At 39.3% G+C, this 22,992-nt stretch overlaps 1 protein-coding gene across 7 annotated transcripts in view; it reads right to left on the bottom strand.

Moving 5' to 3' along the window:
* UNC5D (unc-5 netrin receptor D) overlaps positions 1–22,992 on the bottom strand; it is a 285,175-nt gene that overhangs the window by 135,661 nt on the left and 126,522 nt on the right. For 6 of the 7 annotated variants that reach the window (XM_073325005.2, XM_073325004.2, XM_073325000.2 and 3 more), the window contains exon 2: positions 8,139–8,357. In XM_073325005.2, coding sequence (XP_073181106.1) covers positions 8,139–8,357 — 219 coding nt within the window. Of the gene's footprint in view, positions 1–8,138; positions 8,358–22,259; positions 22,416–22,992 lie in introns of all 7 variants that reach the window. The other variant, XM_073325001.2, reaches the window with a different exon arrangement.

Here is a 22,992-nt window from a genome sequence, read left to right on the forward strand (position 1 = left end):
ACTTATGCCCACTTATCTGTCTGTCCTTAGACAGTTCTTCAGGGATTAGTCATCCCTTCTTGTATCGCCTAGCCCATAATAATTATAATAAACATCCAATACATTGATCATAGTATTTTAGAGTTAGTAGAACATATCTTATTGTGGGAGCAAACAGCATAAATTATTTTAAGGCAAACAGGGATCTGCCATATTGTTATGAGTGCTAATGAAGAGCAAGATGTACCATACACAAGTTGTTATGCGGACCATAAGTTTTCCCCAGATGAAAATTCTAGCACTGGTTCTGTGTTTGGGCATACAATTTTGGGGTGGGGGCGGGGGGGGGAGGAGGAGGAGGAGGAATAATCTGTGCTGATAATACATCAGAGAAAAGTTTACAAATATTTCCTCAAAGTTGCACTAGTTCTAGGAGAAGCATGAGTGAACAGGTTCATTTTCAACTTTTATAGTGTTATAGGAGGCTCATTTTCATTACCAGAAAGATGCAAATAACTCAGAAAGAAGTGAGAAAAGAGTGAGACAGTGACCAGGAGAAAGGATTGCCTAATTAAGAATAAAGAGGAAGAGAGCTAAATGTTCTCTCTCTAATTGCTCTAGTCTAGCATTCACAATCTGCTCGGCATGGGAGATATTCAGCAGGAGGTACCTTCAACCCAGAGGTGCTTGACTTCAGGCTTGAGGGCATGCATGGGACATAGTGAGACCTGCCATTTCTGACACATGCTGCTGCTACAGCTGTTTTACCTAATCTAAGAAACACTCTACCTGAGAGTGGAGATGGCCTCCTTTGAAGACTCAGAAGGCTTTAACTCTGGTTCTAGCAAAATGGGACTGGGAAGAAGAGGAGGTGGTAGTGGAGAGAGAGTTCATTATGGGGATCCTTCTGAGGGTTTCAGGAGTTCATAGAGTTCCGGGGAACGAACAAGAAATAACACTTTACACTACAAAGTGTGGTCCTGATTCTCCTCCCCTTTACACTAGCAGTGGACTTCTATTCACTTCATTGGAAGGTTCTCTTTTCCTACGCAAGACTGAGGGGAGAGTCAGGGTCCATGCATTCTTCCCCTCCCTAGACTGATTGGCTGTTACTGTTAGCCATATCTTTGACACTCATTGTAGGACAATCTGGGGGAGTGGAGATATAATCCAAACCCAGTTAAAAAGGCATCACAAATAATTTGAAAGATCGCTGGTCATAAAAGTATTAATTTGAAAATGGAGCACATTCATTCCTGCCACTATTTTTCCCCTCTCTCCCCTCCTGTGCCATCCTGAGATACTTATTTCCCCTTGGCTGGAAATGAATGGAAACTCAATCTCAAAATATTTCATGCCTGTGAAGTTTATAAAGCAGCAAGGAATTTCTAAACCTGAACTCCATAAATTGGCTTCCACTTAATCTCAGGCATCATTAACAGCTGGGTATTTCACTTCTGAAAGGCATTAGGAAGTCAACCTGTTCCTTCAGTAAACAGTAGAGATAAGGCCCACCAGGAATACTAGAGGGGAGGTCAAATCAGCAAAACAAAATTTGTGCTACTTTGCCAGCAGCTGTTAGAGAACATTTTACTTTCTTTCACTTACTCTATTTGCTTTGTCATACTAGTCAGTGGTATGGCCAAACCTGTGACCTTTTATAAAGGTGTCTCATTAGCCTTATCAGTCACTCAAATGCTCATTCTGTAACAAGCAAGCACACACCTTTCTTGTTTGTTTTGTTTAAATATGCACACTGACGTTGCAATTCTGAACAAAGCTTTTTATAAAGAGTTCCTGTATCTTCTGTCATGATGGAAACACAGCAAGGGATTATGAACCAAACACAGCCCAGAGAGCTCTGCAGTGCTATCTGCAGCTTCCCTTCTCTGTAACACAGCACGGTGGCAAAGACACTGCATGCCCCATGATGAAAATGTCCCATCTCAATTCTAACCGCTCAGAGAAATGAAGCCTTGCATGCTCAGCCAGGTATGTAAGTCGATCTCTGGTTTAAAGAGGAGGGCAGCTGCAATAGGCTCCATTGGGGCAGTCCTGAATCAAGGCAAGTTGCCAATGCAGCTCTTAGCTGGACAAAGTGTGGGCACTCATGCCATATCATGTGACTTTCAGATGTATATATCTGCTAATGAAGCACATGATAAAGCCATGCTATATACTGCAGCGACTTATTATAGTTGAACTCTTCCAGAACTGCTTAAAGTGTTTCATAGCCCTTGTGCTGCTACCAGTTTACAGAGATTCTCCTTCCAACTTGAATAGTAAGGCTCTGGAAATTACTCATTATTACTATAAAATTTTGAGCAATCATCATTCTGGATTCAGCCAATTATGGCTTTAGTTTTGTTAAGAATGTTATCTCCAACCTAGCTTTCCCCTTCTCTGACATGTGATTTAATCCAGCCAGAGATATGAGCCTAAATTTTCCAAAAGTGATTAATGTTTTGAGTGCCTAAGCAGAAATTCATTAAAAGTCCCTGGTTTTAAGAAGGGAGGTGCTCAGAATTTCCTGAAAAATCAGATCCCTTTACGATGCCGCAAGCGAGGCATCCAAAATATTTGGGAAATGCTTAGAAATACTTATTTCTTCATCAGAGCGCAATCCTATTTACAACTATTTTAGAAAAACTTGGGCAAAGTAGTCCTATTTGTGGCAGGAGGAATGCGCTGCAGTTCCTCATCATTGCAGTTCACCCAATAGTACCAAGAAGGTATATCCACTACCTCCTACATCTCAAGAGATACCAGCAAAATTGTTCCTAGGAAATGTCATAGGCAGAGCCCAAAATCAATGCAAACAAAAACTAGCATATCATAAATAAGACCAGGATTCTACCTGATAACTTGCATAACTTTAATAAGCACTGAAAGTCCAACCCTTTAAATTATTGTGCAAATTATAACCGTCATCTTTTGTTATACAGTACAGCCTTACAGAAAATAAAATTAGGATTGTGGTACTGATATGCTAATAAGCTTTCTGTGCTGTTGGATGGTTTAGTTGCAGATAGACTAATGCTGGCAGCAGATGAATAATTGCTCTGTATGTACTAAACATTACGCAGCAGCACAGAACTTCATCATTTGTCAGCTTTATTTGTTTAAATGAGAAAAATGCTGACAGCGGTTATTGCTGTAATCCTTGTATTTATCAGAAAAGAAAACTCTAGTTACTTTTCACAGGTCTGATCCTGTTGGGAACCCCAAAGATGAAGTATTTTAAAAATAATTTGAGGTGCGTTCTGGAATGTTCAAGCAAAAAAAAAAATATCACAGAAAGAAGTTATGCCTTAATTTATTTTTTTTATTACAGAAGGACCTAGAGGCCCCAACTACAGCTACATGTCACACTATGAGCTAGTTGTCATTCCCCTGCTTGTGTACACATACTCATCAAGCTAGCGTGAGTATAATTAGCCATGGTAGCACTGTAGCAGCCATTATACTATTTGGGTTTAAATATCAGGAATCAGAACAAGCAATCACATCCATGACCTGTCACATGCTTTCAGACATGCGACATTTTTGCCACGTCCTGAGAAGTGAATGCTTTGTGACATCAATTGTTGAAGACTATAGAATGCATCAGAACCTGTGGACCACAAAAGAAGCATTAAAGTAATTTTTCTGTCATTGAGAATCTATATATAGAAATAGAGTTTTACATTTTGTGCATCTCATTAAAATGCAAAGAAACTTTGAGATTAAAAAAATGAGGAGTCCTTGTGGCACCTTAGAGGCTAACAAATTTATTTGGGCATAAGCTTTCATGGGCTAAAACCCACTTCATCAGATGCATGAAGTGGAACATACAGTAAGGAGGTATAAATACACAGCATATGAAAAGAGGGGAGTTGCCTTACCAAGTGGGGGTCAGTGCTAATGAGCCAATTCAATTAAGGTGGAAGTGGGCTATTCTCAACAGTTGACAAGAAGGAGTGGAAATCACTTTTGTAGTGCTAATGAGGCCAATGTAAACAAGGTGGACCATTTCAAACAGTTGACAAGAAGGTGTGAGTATCAGCAGAGGGAAATTAGTTTTTGTAGTGACCCATCCACTCCCAGTCTTTATTTAGGCCTGATTTGATGGTGTCCAGTTTGCAAAGTAATTCCAGTTCTGCAGTTTCTCGTTGGAGTCTGTTTTTGAAGTTTTTTTGTTGAAGAATTGCCACTTTTAAGTCTGTTATTGAGTGTCCGGGGAGATTGAAGTGTTCTCCTACTGGTTTTTGAATGTTATAATTCCTGATGTCAGATTTGTGTCCATTTATTCTTTTGCGTAGAGACAGTCCGGTTTGGCTACGCATGTATATGGCAGAGGGGCATTGCTGGCACATAATGGCATATATCACATTGGTAGATGTGCAGGTGAATGAGCCCCTGATGATGTGGCTGATGTGGATAGGTCCTATGATGGTGTCCCTTGAATAGATATGCGGACAGAGTTGGCACCGGGGTTTGTTGCAGGGTTTGATTCCTGGGTTAGGGTTTCTGTTGTGTGGTGTGTAGTTGCTGGTGAGTATTTGCTTCAGGTTGGGGGGCTGTCTGTAAGCGAGGACTGGCCTGTCTCGCAAGGTCTGTGAGAGTGAGGGATCATCCTTCAAGATAGGTTGTAGATCCTTGATCATGCACTGGAGAGGTTTTAGTTGGGGGCTATAGGTGACGGCTAGTGGCGTTCTGTTACTTTCTTTGTTGGGCCTGCCCTGTAGTAGGTGACTTCTGGGTACCCTTCTGGCTCTGTCAATCTGTTTCTTCACGTCACCAGGTGGGTATTGTAGTTTTAAGAATGCTTGATAGAGATCCTGTAGGTGTTTGTCTCTCTCTGAGGGATTGGAGCAGATGTGGTTATATCTTAGAGCTTGACTGTATACAATGGATCATATGATGTGGTCTGGATGAATGTTGGAGGCATGTAGGTTTCCGGTATAGGGTGGTGTTTATGTGACCATCACTTATTTGCACTGTAGTGTCTAGGAAGTGGAACTCTTGCATGGACTGGTCCAGGCTGAGGTTGATGGTGGGGTGGAAATTGTTGAAATCCTGGTGGAATTCCTCAAGGGCCTCCTTCCCATGGGCCCAGATGATGAAGATGTCATCAATGTAATGTAAGTAGAGTAGGGGCATGAGGGGACAAGAGCTGAGGAAGCGCTGTTCTAACTCAGCCATGAAAATGTTGGCATACTGTGGGGCCATGCGGGTACCCATAGCAGTCCCGCTGACTTGAAGGTATAAATTGTCCCCAAATCTGAAATAGTTGTGGGTGAGGACAAAGTCAAAGTTCAGCCACCAGGTTTGCCGTGACATTATCGGAGATACTGTTCCTAATGGCTTGTAGAATACTGTTGAGAATAGCCCACTTCCATCTTAATTGATTTGGCTCGTTAGCACTGACCCCTCACTTGGTAAGGCAATTCCCATCTTTTCATATGCTGTGTATTTATACCTCCCTACTGTATGTTCCACTCCATGCATCTGATGAAGTGGGTTTTAGCCCACGAAAAATTACACCCAAATAAATGTGTTAGTCTCTAAGGGGCCACAAGGACTCCTCATTGTTTTTGCTGATACAGACTAACACGGCAACGACTCTGAAACCTGTCACCATTTGAGATTAAAGGGACCTCACAGCTCATATTGCCTAATACCACAGCTAGCTCAACTGTGCTTCCTGAGCTAAGAGTACATCCATCCATTCTGCAGATTAGGTGCCTGCAGGCTGGAATACCTGTAGCAGTAATTTAAACATGGATAATTAAAAAAAAGACATTCCATATTTCTTACTACCTTTTTTTAAAAACCCATCTAATGATTAAGTGAAGCTAAAATGGCTTTTGCATCTTCATCCTAGCAACAAGATTAAAGTGTACTTATATTAAATCAGATTGTATTTATTAGACGGTGACAGTATGCCACAATCTGCAGTTCCTTTAGACAACAATAAATAATACCCCATATACCTCAGAAGTAGTACAGCTTCCACTTTGAGCAGAGATACCAAAAACTAAAGTCTTGCACTAAATGGATTCTCCAGTTTAGCATATTTTGTAAATTGTATACAGATTCCTCTGGAAGTAAACAAAGGAGGTACCACTACCACCTGATTTAGCCCAAAGGGATAGAACATGCAGGGTTGTAGAGATACGTCTGGGCAAGTATTACCCAGGGTTCACATCACACCTATAAATTCCTTTGTAACACACATGTATCCATTACCTCACAAGTATAGTTCCCAGAATTACTGGAATCTTCCTTTCTAGCTTTTGAATTGGAGATTCCACTGGTACCATTTTCTGCTAGAGGTATAAAATGTAAATTCTCAGAACAAAGAGGCACAGCTGGAAATCCGCTCTTGTCATCTGCAGTATAACACCCAGCAATAAATAGAGGAACGTAAATTTTTCAAGTCAGCAGGACTTATGTGGTTTTGGAAAGTTTACACTAAATTACAAAATAAACAAGTCGTTGAAAAAATGAACCCAGGTCTATCCCTCAATTTAAGGCTGCTGAGCTATCTATCCATTTCCACCCCCACCCCCACCCTCACCATTAAGTGTCTCAGAACAAGATGTAAACATACAAAAAGAATAAAATACCCATAACCTATTTTGGAACACTTTTGAGACAAATGAAAAATTAAAGTTTCGTTTACGGTTACAGTGTATGCAGCCTTCACTCGCATTTTGGATTCTGACGATCCAAACTAGAAGGATTCTGACCATATATCCATGTTCAAATAGTAAAAATTTTTGGTCAGTTCTAATGCTGGGCTTCATTCAAGCTTGCAATTTTTAGGTTCTATATCCAATGTGTAATTTCCTGGGCCACTAAGTTCAAAAATCTCAATGTTACCTGTGCAATTTTTTTTTTAAAAATTGTTGCTCTCTCAAACAATTTTTAGTCCAAGGCTTAGAAAACTTAATTCCAGTGTGGACAAGACATATTTTCATTAACCATATGGAAGAAAAACATTTAGAAACAACATTTCTTCTACATTGATTCAGAAATGCCTTTGGAAGTAAAGGTTATGCCTATTAAATGCTTTTCAATAAAGGTAACTGTAAAGATTAAAATTCATCCTGAATAGCATTTACAAAAAGGCTTTAGGGTGAAATCTCTTCAGAATCTATCACTTACACATGAATGCCTTACACCACCAGCATTTTAGATATGAAACTTCTTTTTAAATGGTGGCATTTTCCCCCCAAAAAGGAATGTATTGGACTGACAGAAAGGATGTTATATCTACACAGCTATTTCCAAGACATGGAGTTGCCTAGCAATCTTGGAATTTAACAGGAGGAGGAAGGTAATAAAGAAAACAGAATTGTGAAATTACAAGAGGGTGCTGCTTTAAATTGGTTTTCAACACTTATCAAGTTGCCTGTAAATGAGAGGGGCTATAGGATGGTCTAGGAACATGACAAAATCTGCTGATCATTTTTTCAGCACTCTCCCTTCTCTATTTTCAGACCCACTTTTACAAGATGCAATGCTCCCACTTAACCTCATTAGCTGTCAAATATCCCACAGAGTGGAAAAAAAGCATTCAAGCCATACAGTTTAGTAGCACCACCACAGACTTCCAAGCTCTTCCCCGCTGGGCAGGGACAAGGGATTCCACAAATGCACAGGTTTTCCCTAGATGTCGTTCATGCTACAGATGTCTTAACTGCAATATTGGGGACTCTTGCGCCCTCCAAACCTCTCAGTCATTCTCTTTCGAGGCCTAATCCTACTCTCGTTGATAGCAGCAAGAATAGCAGCAGGATCGAGCCCCAATGTCCTCTTTAAAACTTTGGCTGTATTAAACTTCATTCCCCTTTACACTTATTACTTCCTGCAGCCCCACTCACCTTTCCGCTCTCCTTTTCCCTTCTTGCTGTGCCTATTCAGACAGAATAGTTAATTACAGCTATACATTTCAAGGCTAACTTTTTCCTACACTATCTCCATTCACTGCTCTGACTTTCTTTCTTTTAGGAGCTGATTTCCTCAACTTTCTGAAAGAGGTGCCCTTTATTCTTCCCCTCTAAATTTCACTCTCTCTCTACATCCTATTTCTCCCCTCTGCCTTTTGTATTTTGCCGATAAGCCATGTATTCTAAGATATTTTCACATGAACACATCAGTCCCACTCTTACCTGTACTTTCATCCATGCTTTCCTCAGAGACATGCTCATTTTGGTGGACCCATTCACCATTACACTTGAAGAAAATCTGCATAGCTGGCATGGCTTTGCATCGCAAGGCAATGGGGTTGCTTTTAATGATGTAAGCATCATCTGGTTCTTGCATAAAATGAGGCAATGTTCCAGGAGCAGATGGAATAGACTCAGGAAGGGCTTCACTGTTGTCATTTCCTGACAGGAGAGAAGAAAGGAAATGTTTGCATATTAGAACCGATAGGAGGGGACAATGACTTACATGTTTGCCCATAATTCAATAGGAATACTTCTGGTTTGGGTTCAGTTAATACTCTGTTTTCTACCATGTCATTTTGCTGCCTAAATAATACCTGGAATCTTCTTATTATCTAGTTGTATTATGGTAGCACCTATGGGCCTCAATTGTGATTGGAATCCCATAGTGGTAGGCATTGTACAGACCAATAGTAAGAAAGAGCCCCTTGCCCAAAGAACTTGCCATCTAAAAATAGTTAAGACAGACAAAGGAAGTATCATTATCCCCAATTTCATAGATGGGGAACCAAAGCACAGAGAAATTGAGTTGATAAGTTCAAACAGGAAGTCTGTGGAAGTACTGGAAATTAAACCCTGATTCCCTGAGTCTCAGTCCAGTGTCTTAACCACAAGAACACCCTCCTCTCAAATACTGCATTTAATTTCCTTTAGGCAGTTGTTGTAGATTTAACAGGGATCAGCACGTTAACCATACAGAAGTCTATGATATGACTAGTGCTATTTTAGCATCCTGGCAGTGGAATAAACAAACCACCACCTCTAACAGGGTTTGAAAAAGCTTCAACACACTTTGAGGATGATTCCATTTATTATTGTCCTTTTAAAGATAACTAAGGAAGGGAAAGATCTCACACAGCAGCTTTCATAGAGCCAGAACCTGCAAAATGCTGAACCTGTCCAGAGAAGTACTGAGTGCCCTCTCCTTCTGTTACAGTCAGCTCCTTGTAGGACAAGGTCATTTTCCCGCTGTACTCCCACACTTAGTCAACCAGATGCTCAAGACTGTGAATGCCAAGAGAGAAGTATTGTAATACAAGCCTGTAATTTGTTACAACTTTGTTTTAACTGAGGCAAATCCTGGTCCCGCTCGAGTCAATGGTAAAACTCCCGTTGGTTTCAGTGGGAGGGGGATTTGGTCCCTGTATATTTACTTCAATGGCTTGGAAGCTTTGAAAGGGAACTCTGAGAATGGCAACAAAAATAAATCAGTAGGGTCTGATTTACAAAGGAAGATTAAAAAGGACTGAGTATGTACAGCATGGCCAATTGATAACAGAAAACAGAGTCTATAGGCAGATAAAGAGAGCACACTGAAAGAGAAAGAAATAGCTGGCGGCGGTGTATGTGATTTAAATAAGAATAATGAGATGAAATTAGATGAAAGGTAAATTAAAATGAAATAGCATGACAATTTTTTTTAAGAAGACAGATCTATTATATTATGGAATAGTGAGAATACAGTGGTTACTTTTAATAATACATACCTCTTATTTTTCGTGTGTGTGTGTGTTTATATAAACATCATTTTTCATCTGTGCGTGCGCGCGTGGTCACAACTCAGACGATAAATGCTATTTAACATTATACCCATAATTATGATATATTCATAATTAAAATAGTGTAAATATATTATAGGTTTATATTATATATAGTGTTTTATCATTATGAATATATTAATTATGATGTATTATTTTATATGTAATGTATTACTTAATATAAATATAAGTAAAGATGTATTTCACAAACATACACACACCAAACAAGATGTCTTTATACTATAGATGTAGCATAAAGACATCTTGACCAGAAAAACAAAAAAAGTTTTTGGACGGGCCAGAGAAGATCTTTGGCATGTTTTAAGTTACATTCACAATGCACTTCATAAAATAGATCATAATTCTTAGCATTTTATTACTGACCATTTTTGTCAATTTCCATGATGTCAATCTTCAATAAATACCATGTCCCTGCAGGCTTTATTAAATCCAAGCATTGGAAGAAATAATAAGAAGGTATAAGATTTGATATGGGCATCAAACCTTCATCAATGTCTTGAATGCCTTACAAAGCAGCATACCCTTGCTTCTCTTCAAATAATCTATTAGGCAGTGAATGGATGGGAAAGGACAGTGAACAATTCGTTAATTATTCACATGTGGAGTTAGTCAAATAATTAGAACACACGCTGTACTTTAGCCCAGCCTTAATTTTGCTTAGTTAGGACTTGTCTATACAGAGACTTTGTGCATAGCAAGCTGGGGTATAAATCTATAGCACACTCGTCTGCCACATGCTAATTTGCTGTGTGGACCCTGGTGTTGTACATTAAAAAGTCTCATAGTGCACTCGGCCCTACCACTGACGGAGAAACAGCAGTACATCAAAGCACACTACAGAACTTTTTGCGCAATACAGCAGGCTCATGACTTAGTGCACTACAGATTCACGCCCTCGCTTGTCTACACAGAGAGTTAACATGCACCAAGCACTTACTGTGTTCATCATTTGGGGCAAAGGACTGATACTGTGAAAACCTAGCCCTATTGACATTAGTGGAGGGCATAATTTCCCTCCTGGTCCTCAGATGCTTGGTTGTTTGCTACCTATGAAAAGCCAGCTAAAAACAATAGCTGATTCCCTGTTGAGGCAAGAACTTGGGCAATTTTTCTCCCTGTGGCCCAGGAAGAGCTTGTGTTACTAACCACTACACTTTTAACATGCACACAATGTATCATGTCAAATTACAACACCATCTCTTCTTAATATTGCTATCAGTATATCCTCCAACCCACCTCACCAGTGGCTAAATTTTATGGACATAAGAATGACCATAATGGGTCAGACAAATTGTCCATCTAGCTCAGTATCATGCCTCTGGCAGCAACCAGTGCCAAGTGCTTCAGGGGGAGTGAACAGCGTAGGGCAATTTATCAACGGATCCATCCCCCGTTGTCCAATCTCTTTTCTGGGACACCTAGTGCATGGGGTTGGTTCCTGACCATTTTGGCTAACAGCCATTGATGGACCTATCCTCTGTGAACTTAGTTAATTCTTTTTTGAACCCAGTTATCGTTTTGGCTTTCACAACATCCCATGGCAATGAGCTCTACGGGTTGATTATGTGTTGGGTGAAGGACTTCCTTATGTTTGTTTTAAACCTGTTGTCTATTAATTGCATTGGGTGATCTCAGGTTCATGTATTATACGATGGGGTAAATAGCACTTTCTCCATCCCATTGATGATTTTATAGACCTCTACCATATCCCCCTCAGCCATCTCTTTTCCAAGCTGAACAGTCCCAGTCTTTTTAATCCTCCTAATCAATTTTGTTGCCTTGTGTGTACTTTTTCCAATTCTAATGTATCTTTTTTGAGATGAAGCAACCAGCACTGCATGCAGTATTCAAGGTGTGGGCGTACCATGGATTTATATAGTGGCATGATGATATTTTATATCTTCTTATCTATTCCTTTCCTAATGGTTCCAAACATTGTTTGGGTTGGTTGGGTTTTTTCTTTTTGTTTTTGTTTTTTTGACTGCCGCTACACATTGAGCAGATGTTTTCAGAGACCTATCCAATTTCTTCAATATTTCTTGGTAACGGCTAATTTAGACCCCATCATTTTGTGTGTATAGTTGGGATTATGTTTTCCAGTGTGCATTACCTTGCTTTTATCAACACTGAATTTCATCTGACATTTTCCTGCCCATACACCCAGTTTTGTGATAACCTTTTGTAACTCTTTGCAGTCAGCTTTGGACTTAATTATCTTGAGTAATTTTGTATCATCTCCAAAAATTTTCCACCTCACTGTTTACCCCCTTTTCCACATTATTTATGAATATGTTGAACAGCACTGGTCCCAGGACAGAACCTTGGGGGACTCCACTATTTACTGCTCTCCACTGTGAAACTGACCATTTATTCCTACCCTTTGTTTCCTATCTTTTAAGGAAGTTACTGATCCATGAGAGGACCTTCCCTCTCATCCCACGACTCCTTACTTTGCTTAAGAGCCTTTGGTGAGTGACCTTGTCAAAGACTTTCTCAAAAGTCCAAGTACACTATATCCACTGATCACCCTTGTCCACCTGTTTGCTGACCTCCCTCAATGAATTCTAATAGACTGGTGAGGCACAATTTCCCTTTACAAAAGCCATGTTGACTCTTTCCCAACAAATCGTGTTCATCCATGTCTCTAATGATCCTATTCTTTACTTGAAAATCATTTCCACACCACATTTTACACTGTTGGGTCTCATGCTGCAAACCTTCACCTGACAAATATAGTCCCACTGACTTCAGTGAATAAGGGCTTCCATTATCCTAAGTGTATGTAAGCAAGATAACTCATTACCCAACAGTTTTAACCAATTTGCCTAGTACAGAAGTTTGGCTTATCAGCCTGTAATTGCCAGGATTGCCTCTGCAATCTTTAAAAAAAAAAAAAAAACAGCATCATACTAACTATCCACCAGTCATACTTTAAACACTGATCTTGCCAGACTCAGTAGAATGGTTTTCATTTGTGGTACAGGAAGATAACCCCTAAAGAAACCATTTAGTGCATGAACGAATGCCAATTCAAGCCAAACTGAGACTTTCCATCAACTTAAATTGGCTTTAGATTACAAGTCAATGGAAAGTCAAATTTTCAATGACTGTAATACAATGCCAATATAAATCAGTAAGACGACTCATGTTGGCTTGAATTGGTATTAGATTACATGTCCTTAAAGGGAGAATGAAACAATTATTATATTGAGGTGGCGGTAACAATCCTGTGTATCCTTCCCCAAACCGCTCATTTATAGATCTTGGAATATTTTTACACCGTAACTGCTTGAAATCATTTCCACACCACATTTTACACTGTTGGGTCTCATGCTGCAAATCTGCACCTGACAAATATAGTCCCACTGACTTCAGTGAATAAGGGCTTCCATTATCCTAAGTGTATGTAAGCAAGATAACTCATTACCCAACAGTACGAACAGTTAGGCTGGAAAGCAAATTTGTGCCTCTGAAGTTACCTAATCTCAAGGAAAGCCACTAAGAAATTGCATTCCTTGGTTTTTGTTTATGGAGAGGTTACTTGTCTCCATATGGTTACCTAATTAGATGAGGACTGCAGGCACACCCATTTGGATGTGTACAATAACCAGACTTTTATATATGAAATATTTAATGTGATTTAGGATACACGGGACTTTCTCTGTGGTCCCCATTACCATGCACAAACTGAAGAATTGTTCTGCAATACTTCTGACCTGTATGAAAGTAGAAATATTTTATATCCCACCTATTAGCCCTTCCTCTCATCCTTCTCCCCCACCCCCTGCGCACACACACTCTCACCCTAATTAAGATGACATTTCCTGGCAAGTACAGTGCAAAATCTTTGATGAATACATGAAATACCATGGTGACAGCTCCCAGGGACTGGAATAGGTACGGCAGCATGCTAAACAAATGCTCCCGTCTCCTCAAGCATGGAATTTAGCAATGATTTTGGGATGTGTGCTCCTCCTGATGTGCAGTTTTCCCACTTCCTGATCCTTAACAGGAGTTAACATCAAGGACTGAGAAATACCCTGCTTTGTTCACTTTCAAAGTCAGCGCCCCTTTCTCTTACTCTTTTTATCTTGGCTCTCATCCTTACTATATCTTCTTGTTCTTCCATCATCACCAGACTCAAAATATTCCTTCCCCTTGTTGCTTTCTTCTGTCTCCAGTTCGTAGCATATCCATTTTGCATCTCAGCCTGTCGTTCTTGACTGTCTCCATGCTAAAACACATATTTAAAATGATGTGTGTGCTATAATAGGATGAACTTATACGATTGTCAAGAAAGAATCTCAAAGCACTTTAGAAAACATTAAGAATCACAGCTCAGGGTAAATAGAAGACCATGCTTTGGTAGGCAGCAGGGCTGACATCATGAGGTTTCACACTCCTTCCAAAAATCCGTATATTAAATTCATGTATCCAAAGAGAACAATGGGTATAAGTTTAAATCATTGAACACCCTGTTTTATGGCACTAGCAACTACCTTCTGCCAATTTATAAAAATGAAGAGCTCTCCATAGTAAAATGTTCATTGCTTACAGCCTCAGTCATCTGCAAAGGGCCATTGGGATTGTCCAATACATCCCTCCATTCCCTATGGAAGTCCAGGTATGTTAGAATATCACAAAAAGAAAAGGAGTACTTGTGGCACCTTAGAGACTAACCAATTTATTTGAGCATAAGCTTTCGTGAGCATCCGATGAAGTGAGCTGTAGCTCACGAAAGCTTATGCTCAAATAAATTGGTTAGTCTCTAAGGTGCCACAAGTACTCCTTTTCCTTTTGCGAATACAGACTAACACGGCTGTTACTCTGAAACCTAGAATATCACAGGCACTGCTTCTTCAAGTGACCTGCCATTACATGCACCTAGGCATTCACGGGTTTACAATCTCTTCTTTTCCTGTAAAAACAGCTACTGGGTCAGATTCTGTCGCCTTCTAGACTGTTGTCAATCTGGATGAAGTTCATTCAGTGCATTGTTTACACTAGCTGATTTCCGATTTCACTGACACTGCTATAACTCTAGAGAATAGCCCACTGTTTCTGCTACCCTTAGAAAGCCCCTACAGAAATACTGCATGAAATACCACTTTTTCAAGTTGATGGGCCATTTCCTAGAGACCTCGGAAATATCCGGTCTTTTGATTTCAAATGGCATCCCTCAGCCCACTACACATTTTGAGGCTGTGTGTAGAGCCGATGCCATGTCACAGAGTCGTACAAGCTTCAGTGCAAGGTAAAATTATGGGAGCAGCGTGATTAAGGCAAACAGGCTTTTGCCCAAAATGTTACTTCACATCCAAGTCCTAAAGAGTTCAGTTCCTGTAATCAATAGCAAAACAAGACTAGACAGAGTATTATGAGACATTTCAACTCTCCTTAAAAACAATTTAAAAGGACTTAGTTGAAACAGGAAAAATGTATCGAACCTGCCAAATCTATCACACAACTCTCACCTCCCTTTCTGAATTGAGTGCAGTTCATTGTTTTCAGAGGTATACTTGCTGCAGATACACTGTAAGGCCACTGCTGCTAGATAGACATGAGCTGAATAAATTTAGAGTAAAGTAAATATACTGGATGTGTGACTTTGTATGTATGTATCTTTTTATCTATCCATGTCTATATATAATAGTAGCCCTCAGAGACCCCAGTCAAAATCAGTGACCCATTTTATTAGCAATGAACGGGCATATAGGAAGACACAACCTTATACTCTTCTAAGACCCAGATTTTTCCTACTCCCAGCCACCTTGCAGGATAAGGACCTAAGAAATAAATCAGCTTTACAAGATTATTCCTTATGCCACGTGTAATATAAATACACACACCCCCCTCAAGATAAATAAAACAATGTTCTGGCTGTGGTCACAGGAGCAGCTTTTGGCCAAAACAAAGCCTCTTCTAAATGTTATTCATTTATTTAATTTCCACCTCTTTTTTCACCCTGCAACATCTTTTTTGTGCATTGACTTGTTTTCAAATTCATCTGAAGCCTGGTGGAACTTCTAAAGGGTTTTGCTTTCAAATTACTATTGCTTTTCATTTATAACTGTCAGTTTTCAAGATTAAGTCCATTCATAGTTATAGACAAATGGTTGTTTTAATGCAACTGTGAATGACAGAAGACGAAACAATCAAACACAATTCTTGTATTTTTCATTCTTGGAAAATTACCTTTCAGGAAGCGCTTTGTGTTTTATGTTCTGCACACTAATACAATGGGGACTTTAAATCTTTTTATGACAATAACAGAAACAAAAAAAAAGTTAGGAACAAACACTAAATTCTTTATAGAACAAATATGCTGCTGTTAGTTGTCAGGTCATGTTTTAAAACCTTGATAGCAACATCAGCAGAGGTAAATCTGCTAAAATTTAAAATCTTAGGAAGACATAATTCAGAGGTTACACTGAAAGCTTGGAATGAGACATTTTAAACAGGAAGCAAAGTCTGACTGTTGTAAATGTTTTTGCAAATTAAGGAAGTGGCATTGTTTTAAAATGAAATGTTAGGGAATTTTTTGGGGCTAGGGGAAGATAGGACACAGAACCCACAACCAAGGGAAACTTCTTAGAATTAAACAAATATGCATGTTAACTTCATTATAGTCAATGCTAAATACCGATCAGAAAACTATATCCTGTATTTGTCAAGTTTACAGATTATGATCTGGTATTTTTTTCCATTTAACATAATCCTACAAAACCAAGTACTGTGTTATTACAGTGAATATGCTTAGTAAATTGCATATGAGATACCAACGAAATGCCTTTTATTCGTTATAACAAACAAAGTCATAGAATTTTTTTTTCAGCGCACTGAGTGTGTTTCCCAAAGAGAAAAACAGACAGGTATATACTGTTGATGTCATAAGAAGCAAACAAAGCTTTCTCTGCATTCAGAGTGAGGTATCTAAGCAACATACAGAGCTATGTGGGTCCACCACAAAATGTAATCATTGTAAATCTTCTGGATTTTCTCCCTACTCTGCCCTCAGATTATATAAATTGTATCCTCCCATCTTTCTTCCTGTAAAAATATATATATATATATATATATGAGGAAGGGACGAGCCCTGCATCTTGTCCTGAAAGCAAATAGAGTATGTGGCTATTCTAATCTCTACGCAGAGGGCATTCCAAAGCCATGGAGAAAGTTCTGCACTATAAATATTGCCCTTGTTGTTAACAAATCCAGAGTAGTCAACTACAGAATATCAATCACAGACCGCATAATAATCTGGGTTTAGTCAATGAATAGCTTTAAAGTTAAGGACCAGAACCTTACTTTCAGACTCAGTGTTCAATGCATTGACCACAGTGTTCCATCTCGAGCAATTCTGAATATTTTTATATGTATCTATATCTATGTTGTACAAGTTGTACTCCGAGGTTTTCTCCTTTATATTCCTGTCTCTATTTTCCTCTTCTACATTCCCGCTCCCCATTACCTTCCAAGACTTTCATGTTCTCTCTTTTTATCTATGGTCTTCTTACTTCAGTTCTCTGTTCCTAAATCCATCTTTTTCCACCTCTCTGCTTCCAAGGAACTAAGTTTTTTCTGTCTCCCTCTTATGATCCCTTCAGATGCCAGAAAACCCCATTGCTTAGCCACCTCATTTGTCCAATATACTTTTCCAATAAACTGGTCCATCTTCTCTCCATTGTTACATCCCTCATTATGGCCTATCACATACATTGATCTTTAGTTCCAGACTCTAGGTTTTATTCCCTTAAGTGTTATTCAAGCCCCTCTGGACAACACCTGGCTTTACTGTTAGTTTCTTTTGATACTAGTTGTTCCCTACAGTCCCTCTTCCATCCACCTACGCTCCATCACTTACTGCAAAACTAAAGGCACCAACTGCCTTCTGACATTCAATTCATTTCTATAGCAAGATGATGGAAGATAGCAGCACAGAAAGGGTGTGGGGAAAAATCAGGATTGAAAAGGTTCATATGTTATAGGATACGTAAATTGCTCATGCAAGGAATGGTATTAGTAATGAAACCAGAATAATTATTCGGTCAGAAAAGCAACTGGAGTGGGATTTGCCTACATGCTCTTAATCAGGTGACCTTGTCCTCTATGCAATGATGTGGTTTTCTTGGAAGTCACTCAAGACATTGATGGGAGTATGAGGTTTTGATGCCGACATAAAATCTTTCAATACTTTTATTTCTTCTAATACATGGATTTACTAAAGCCTACAGGGACATGGTATTTGGTAAAGATTGACAATACAGAAAAGAGCAAGAGTGGTCAGCAATAGAACATGCATGCTGATGTGTTTCATGGCATATTTTTTAAACCCTATATGCTGAAGGAGAACACACTGACTACTTACCTTGTTAAATGACACACAACTGCGTCATCTATCTAAATGGCTCACCAAGTGTTGTACCTATCTTTGGTGACTCACAGACCTGGAAGGGACCTCGAGAGGTCATCTAGTCCAGTCCCCTCCACTCAAGGCAGGACTAAGTATTATCTAGACCATCCCTGACAGGTGTTTGTCCAACCTGCTCTTAAAAATCCCCAATGATGGAGATTCCACAACCTCCCTAGGCAATTTATTCCAGTGCTTAACCACCCTGACAGTTAGGAATTTTTTCCTCATGTCCAACCTAAACCGCCCTTGTTGCAATTTAAGCCCATTGCTTCTTGTCCTATCCTCACAGGTTAAGAACAACATTTTTTCTCCCTCCTCCTTGTAACAGCGGGTTACAAAAAAGTGAAATGGCATTAGTTGGGTCAAGCCTCCCACTCTGCAGCAATTCCCTCAATACTTGCTGCTTTTCTAGTTCCACATGGTTTGTGATGCTGATTTAATCTTACAAACAGACACTTTATAATGCTTTGTACATGTTTAAAAGCAATTCATGGAGTAAGTAAGTGTCTCCCAGCTCAGCCTCCCAACTGAGCTCTTGCTTCACTGGTACGTTTCTGCACGCACCAGCATCTGTGGCAATGTCAAGATTTCGACTGTATCTATTACGACCATGCTGGCATTGCACCTTCTTGCATACGGAACACGGCTTCTGCAGATAAAATTTCATATACACGCTGCTTAAGATATAATTGCACTCAAACTCAAAACTGATGCACAACCTGCCAGTCCTCCTTCCTCCCCAGCTTCATAAACCCAAGAGCAGCTTCTTAGAATGTGTTAAGAGCAAAGAACTGAACAGTGCATGAATTCTACAATGAACCTATCTGCTTATCTCAGGACTCTATAGAGCCAATTCACTGATGCCCTGCGCCTTGTGCAGTCATGTACACCAGTGTATAGCCTGAATAAAAATGCTACCATCATTCTCATTAGATAGCATTTCACACCCACTTTCAACTGATGTAAATGACGAGACAAGGTGGCAACAGTGAGTTGTGCTGTATGATGTTACATGGAATAAACACAAAACCAAAGATCTTTAACTAAATTTATCATGAGAAAAACTGAACCTGTTTTCTTCCTTCTTGTTAGCAAATTTCATGGAGTCTCTGGCACCATTTGTCGACCGTGAAAATTTGCGCAGGCATGCTCATTGATTTTAAATGCAGTTGAGTCTGCCTATAACAACACTGATGTGAATTTCAGATTCTAGCTGTTAGTAACATGGCACATCATAAGATTCTGGGAGAACATTACAGGGAAACTCAAAATGGGTATGAAAAGCACGGAGAAAAGTGCATAACTGTGACTGAAGTCAGGGTTCCCACCTGTCAAGGTTTCCCCGCTATCGTCCCTTTTTCTGACAGAACTGTCCTCAGAAATCTGTAAGGTGCTCAGTACACACTGCCAGATATTCAGCTTTTTAGACTCAGGATCATCCTGTATGTCTTGTTTTTTTGTCCCCCAGAGGAAGCCACTCTAACTGAGGTGTTTCACAAAAGGTTGTGAGATGGCGAAACCATTTTGATGGGGAAGGAATGCGTAATTGATTTTGAAGCATTTACATTATTTACTCAATTTTCTTCCCCGGACATGTTAGTCTATTTCTATTTTCAGTGGGGTTTGGAATCATAATTAGGTGGCCAAGACAATAACCCTACAAGCGTAATATGGTAATACAATGTCAAAATGGAAAACCACAAAGATGTCACTGCTGTTGAACAGAGAGAACTTTCTGATATCAAGATGAAAGGAAATAAATGTCCATGCATGGCTGTCGAGACAACAGGACAATGTCAAGGCATTAAAAAGGAAAAAAATATTAATGCTAACGTAAGTCTGTGGATATGACCATATAATGTATACATAGTGACACAACATAAATGACATTACAACATCTAAATGCGAGAATGTGGTTAGAATCTACTCTCCTGTTTAATTTCCCCTCTAATTTGAAAGGATAAAAGAAAAAAAAGGGGTTAACAATCTGTCATGCATTTGAGGGTTCACATCTCCTCCTCCAGAAGCATTCACAGCATCAGCTTGGATTCACAGCACAAACACATCTTAGAACAGGGGAGAGGAACCACAAGACTGGCACTCAGAGCCTAGAATTTGAATTCAGCTCTCCTATAACAGTCTTCCTATAAGGCCTGGGGCAAGATACTTCATCTCTCTGGGCCTTAGTTCCTCCTCTGTAAAATAGGGGTACTAGTCCTCCTTTCTCCATCTTTTGTCTGCCTTGCCTATTTAGGCTGTAAGGTATTTGGGGCAGAGACCATCTCTTACTATGTTTATATAACAGCAATTAGTACAATGGGGCCCTGATTGGCTTCTGTAGGCACAATTATACTACTAATAGTGATACATTAATTCATTAAAATACAGGGCTGCCGTGCACTGCATGTAATTATTATTAATTTAAGGAAGGAAACGATTTTAAATGTCACTTGCAATCAGGGTACCGTACAACTGTATGTTGTACTATACTTAGTGCTGGTGAAATAAGTTCTCCACAGCATCCACAGTAACACATACAGTGGTAATATGGCCTTCTACACAGGGTGTTTACAGATTTAAAGAATACTGAACACATCGGCTTAGAGATTCCTCCATGAGCTAGATGAGCCAAGCTTGCCAGGTTTTTTTTTATACCTCTGTTGTCTATACACTTGAGGAGCGACTTTCTGAAATAACAGTGGTATCTATAGTGGTACTGTGCTTACATAATGCCATGCCAGTCGGTTGTTAGCAATGGTGACTGAACTGAACTGAAGATCTCTGGATCTAAAATACATTGATGAGCACATCCTTGGCTATGTTGACCAGTCACCATTAAAAGGGAATAAACTGCCAAACACAACAGGTGTGGGTTACACTTAAGGTGGGAAGGGAAATCTTTGAATTAACTGGCAATTGTTGATTTAACTTAGATAATTTTTTCACTTCATGGTCCAAGAGACACAGACAAAATTTTCATCTTAAGGCCAAAAGACCAAAAACATCAAGACATTTGATCACGGCCTTCGATAAGCCAAGAGACTACTTACACTTGCTCTTAGCTCATAGAGCCAAGAAACAGTTTCCTCTCTAGAGAAAAAGAACTAAGGATACCAGAAAATTATACACCTACAATTCCGTAATGTTTCAATGCACTTAAAGGAGACTTCTTTTCATTGCAATGTGACAATTGTCCAGCAGTGATTCACTAAAAAAATAATGTTTAATGAGCCGAATACAAAAGATAATTATTCCAGTTATACTTGGAATACAAATGAAATAACAATATTTCTGGACTGTTTATGTGAATTATACTGACTCCAGGGCAGATCATTGTTAAATGGAGAAACATGCTTTTGTATAAGTTAATACCTTTTTGCAGTAGCTCGTCTCCTTTCCAACCAGGAAAAAATAAATGTTTATATATTCCAACTGTAGCATTAGATGTTGTGAAGCACCAGTAAAATACTATTCATCTTAAATACTCCAAATCAAACAACTTCAAACCCCAGAATCATCTTTAGAGATCTCTTTCACTTCATTGGAAAAGCCTGACCAAGACGGTGGTGAAGATTTTAGGCTGGTGTAATTATATTGCACCCAAATTGTTTCCATTCTATTTACAAGGTTCATTCCCTCCTATTGCAAAAGCAGCTCTCCAAAATCATTCAAAGCATCAGGTCTTTTCTTAGGAATATGTTTTATCAAAAGGAATCTACTGAAATGAATGTCCAGGTGCCATATAATTCAGCTGGCCTAGTTGCAAGTAACTCTGCTTATGAAGGGAAATTATCTTATTGAGACACTCTGTACCCCAGTGATAAGAAATATTGGGAACAGTTACAATGGGTTTTCAATTAGAGAACATTCTATAAACCCAGCTAAACCTAGAAACTTATTGCTCCCATAGCTCCCCTGGCTGCAGTTAGGAAATATGTCAATCCAACTAGATTCAGGGTCTAGCTAGCACTTGGAAGACCTCTAGTAGAATTCTAGGTGCTGGAGTAGTTAATTTAAGAGGGCAAGTATTTCTCTGAAGAAAGAAACACTGTTGGGCAGTATAAGGTTGCTGAAAAAAAGAAAACCCTTTACCATTCTGCCCAACCAAAAATCGTGTGCACGTCATGTCTTCGTAGCCAAGGTCTCTCAAATTGTCCGTGCATGCTGAAAGTCACCAGTGCTGCATATGCATCTCAGCAAGTCAACCTCTGAAATCAGGATATTAGTTTCATCAGACCCTCTTGCTTCCTATGGATATAAAGTATAAAGTCTCAGTAGCTGTGCCATAATCCTGCTCATCAAATATTTGGGCGACAGGTGGAAAATTGTTCTGCCAGCTGAGGAAGACAAAATCCATTCCTCCTGGCAATTTTCTGCAATGAAAACTCCAAAAAACGAATGTGCAATAAGTTGTGGAAATAAATCTAAAATAATATCACACAAAACCAGTGTGCTCAAAATCTCTAGCTGCAAACTAACTCCTGTTTATCTGACTTTTAAAAGCTTGATATCTATTTATATGTGCACTGCACCAGTCTGTAGATATTAAAACTAGCTTCTCTTTGAAACTATTAGTTACGCACCTGTTAAAAAAACATAATTGCACTATGACGTCCTTCATCACTGCTCCTAGAGCATATTACTTGCATCAAACAAGACTGACAACAAATCTGGGTAACTCAGTATTATCAAATTAATATTAGAGATGGGTAAGCTGTCACTATGAAAAGGAATTGTGTGACTCAGATCAAGCCACAAACTCAGGAACAAAATGCCCTGATTTCCAGTGCCTCTTTTAACCATTAAACCAACTAAGTGGGGTACA

Source organism: Lepidochelys kempii, chromosome 26 (genome assembly GCF_965140285.1).
Source record: "Lepidochelys kempii isolate rLepKem1 chromosome 26, rLepKem1.hap1, whole genome shotgun sequence".
Lineage (NCBI taxonomy): Eukaryota > Metazoa > Chordata > Testudines > Cheloniidae > Lepidochelys > Lepidochelys kempii.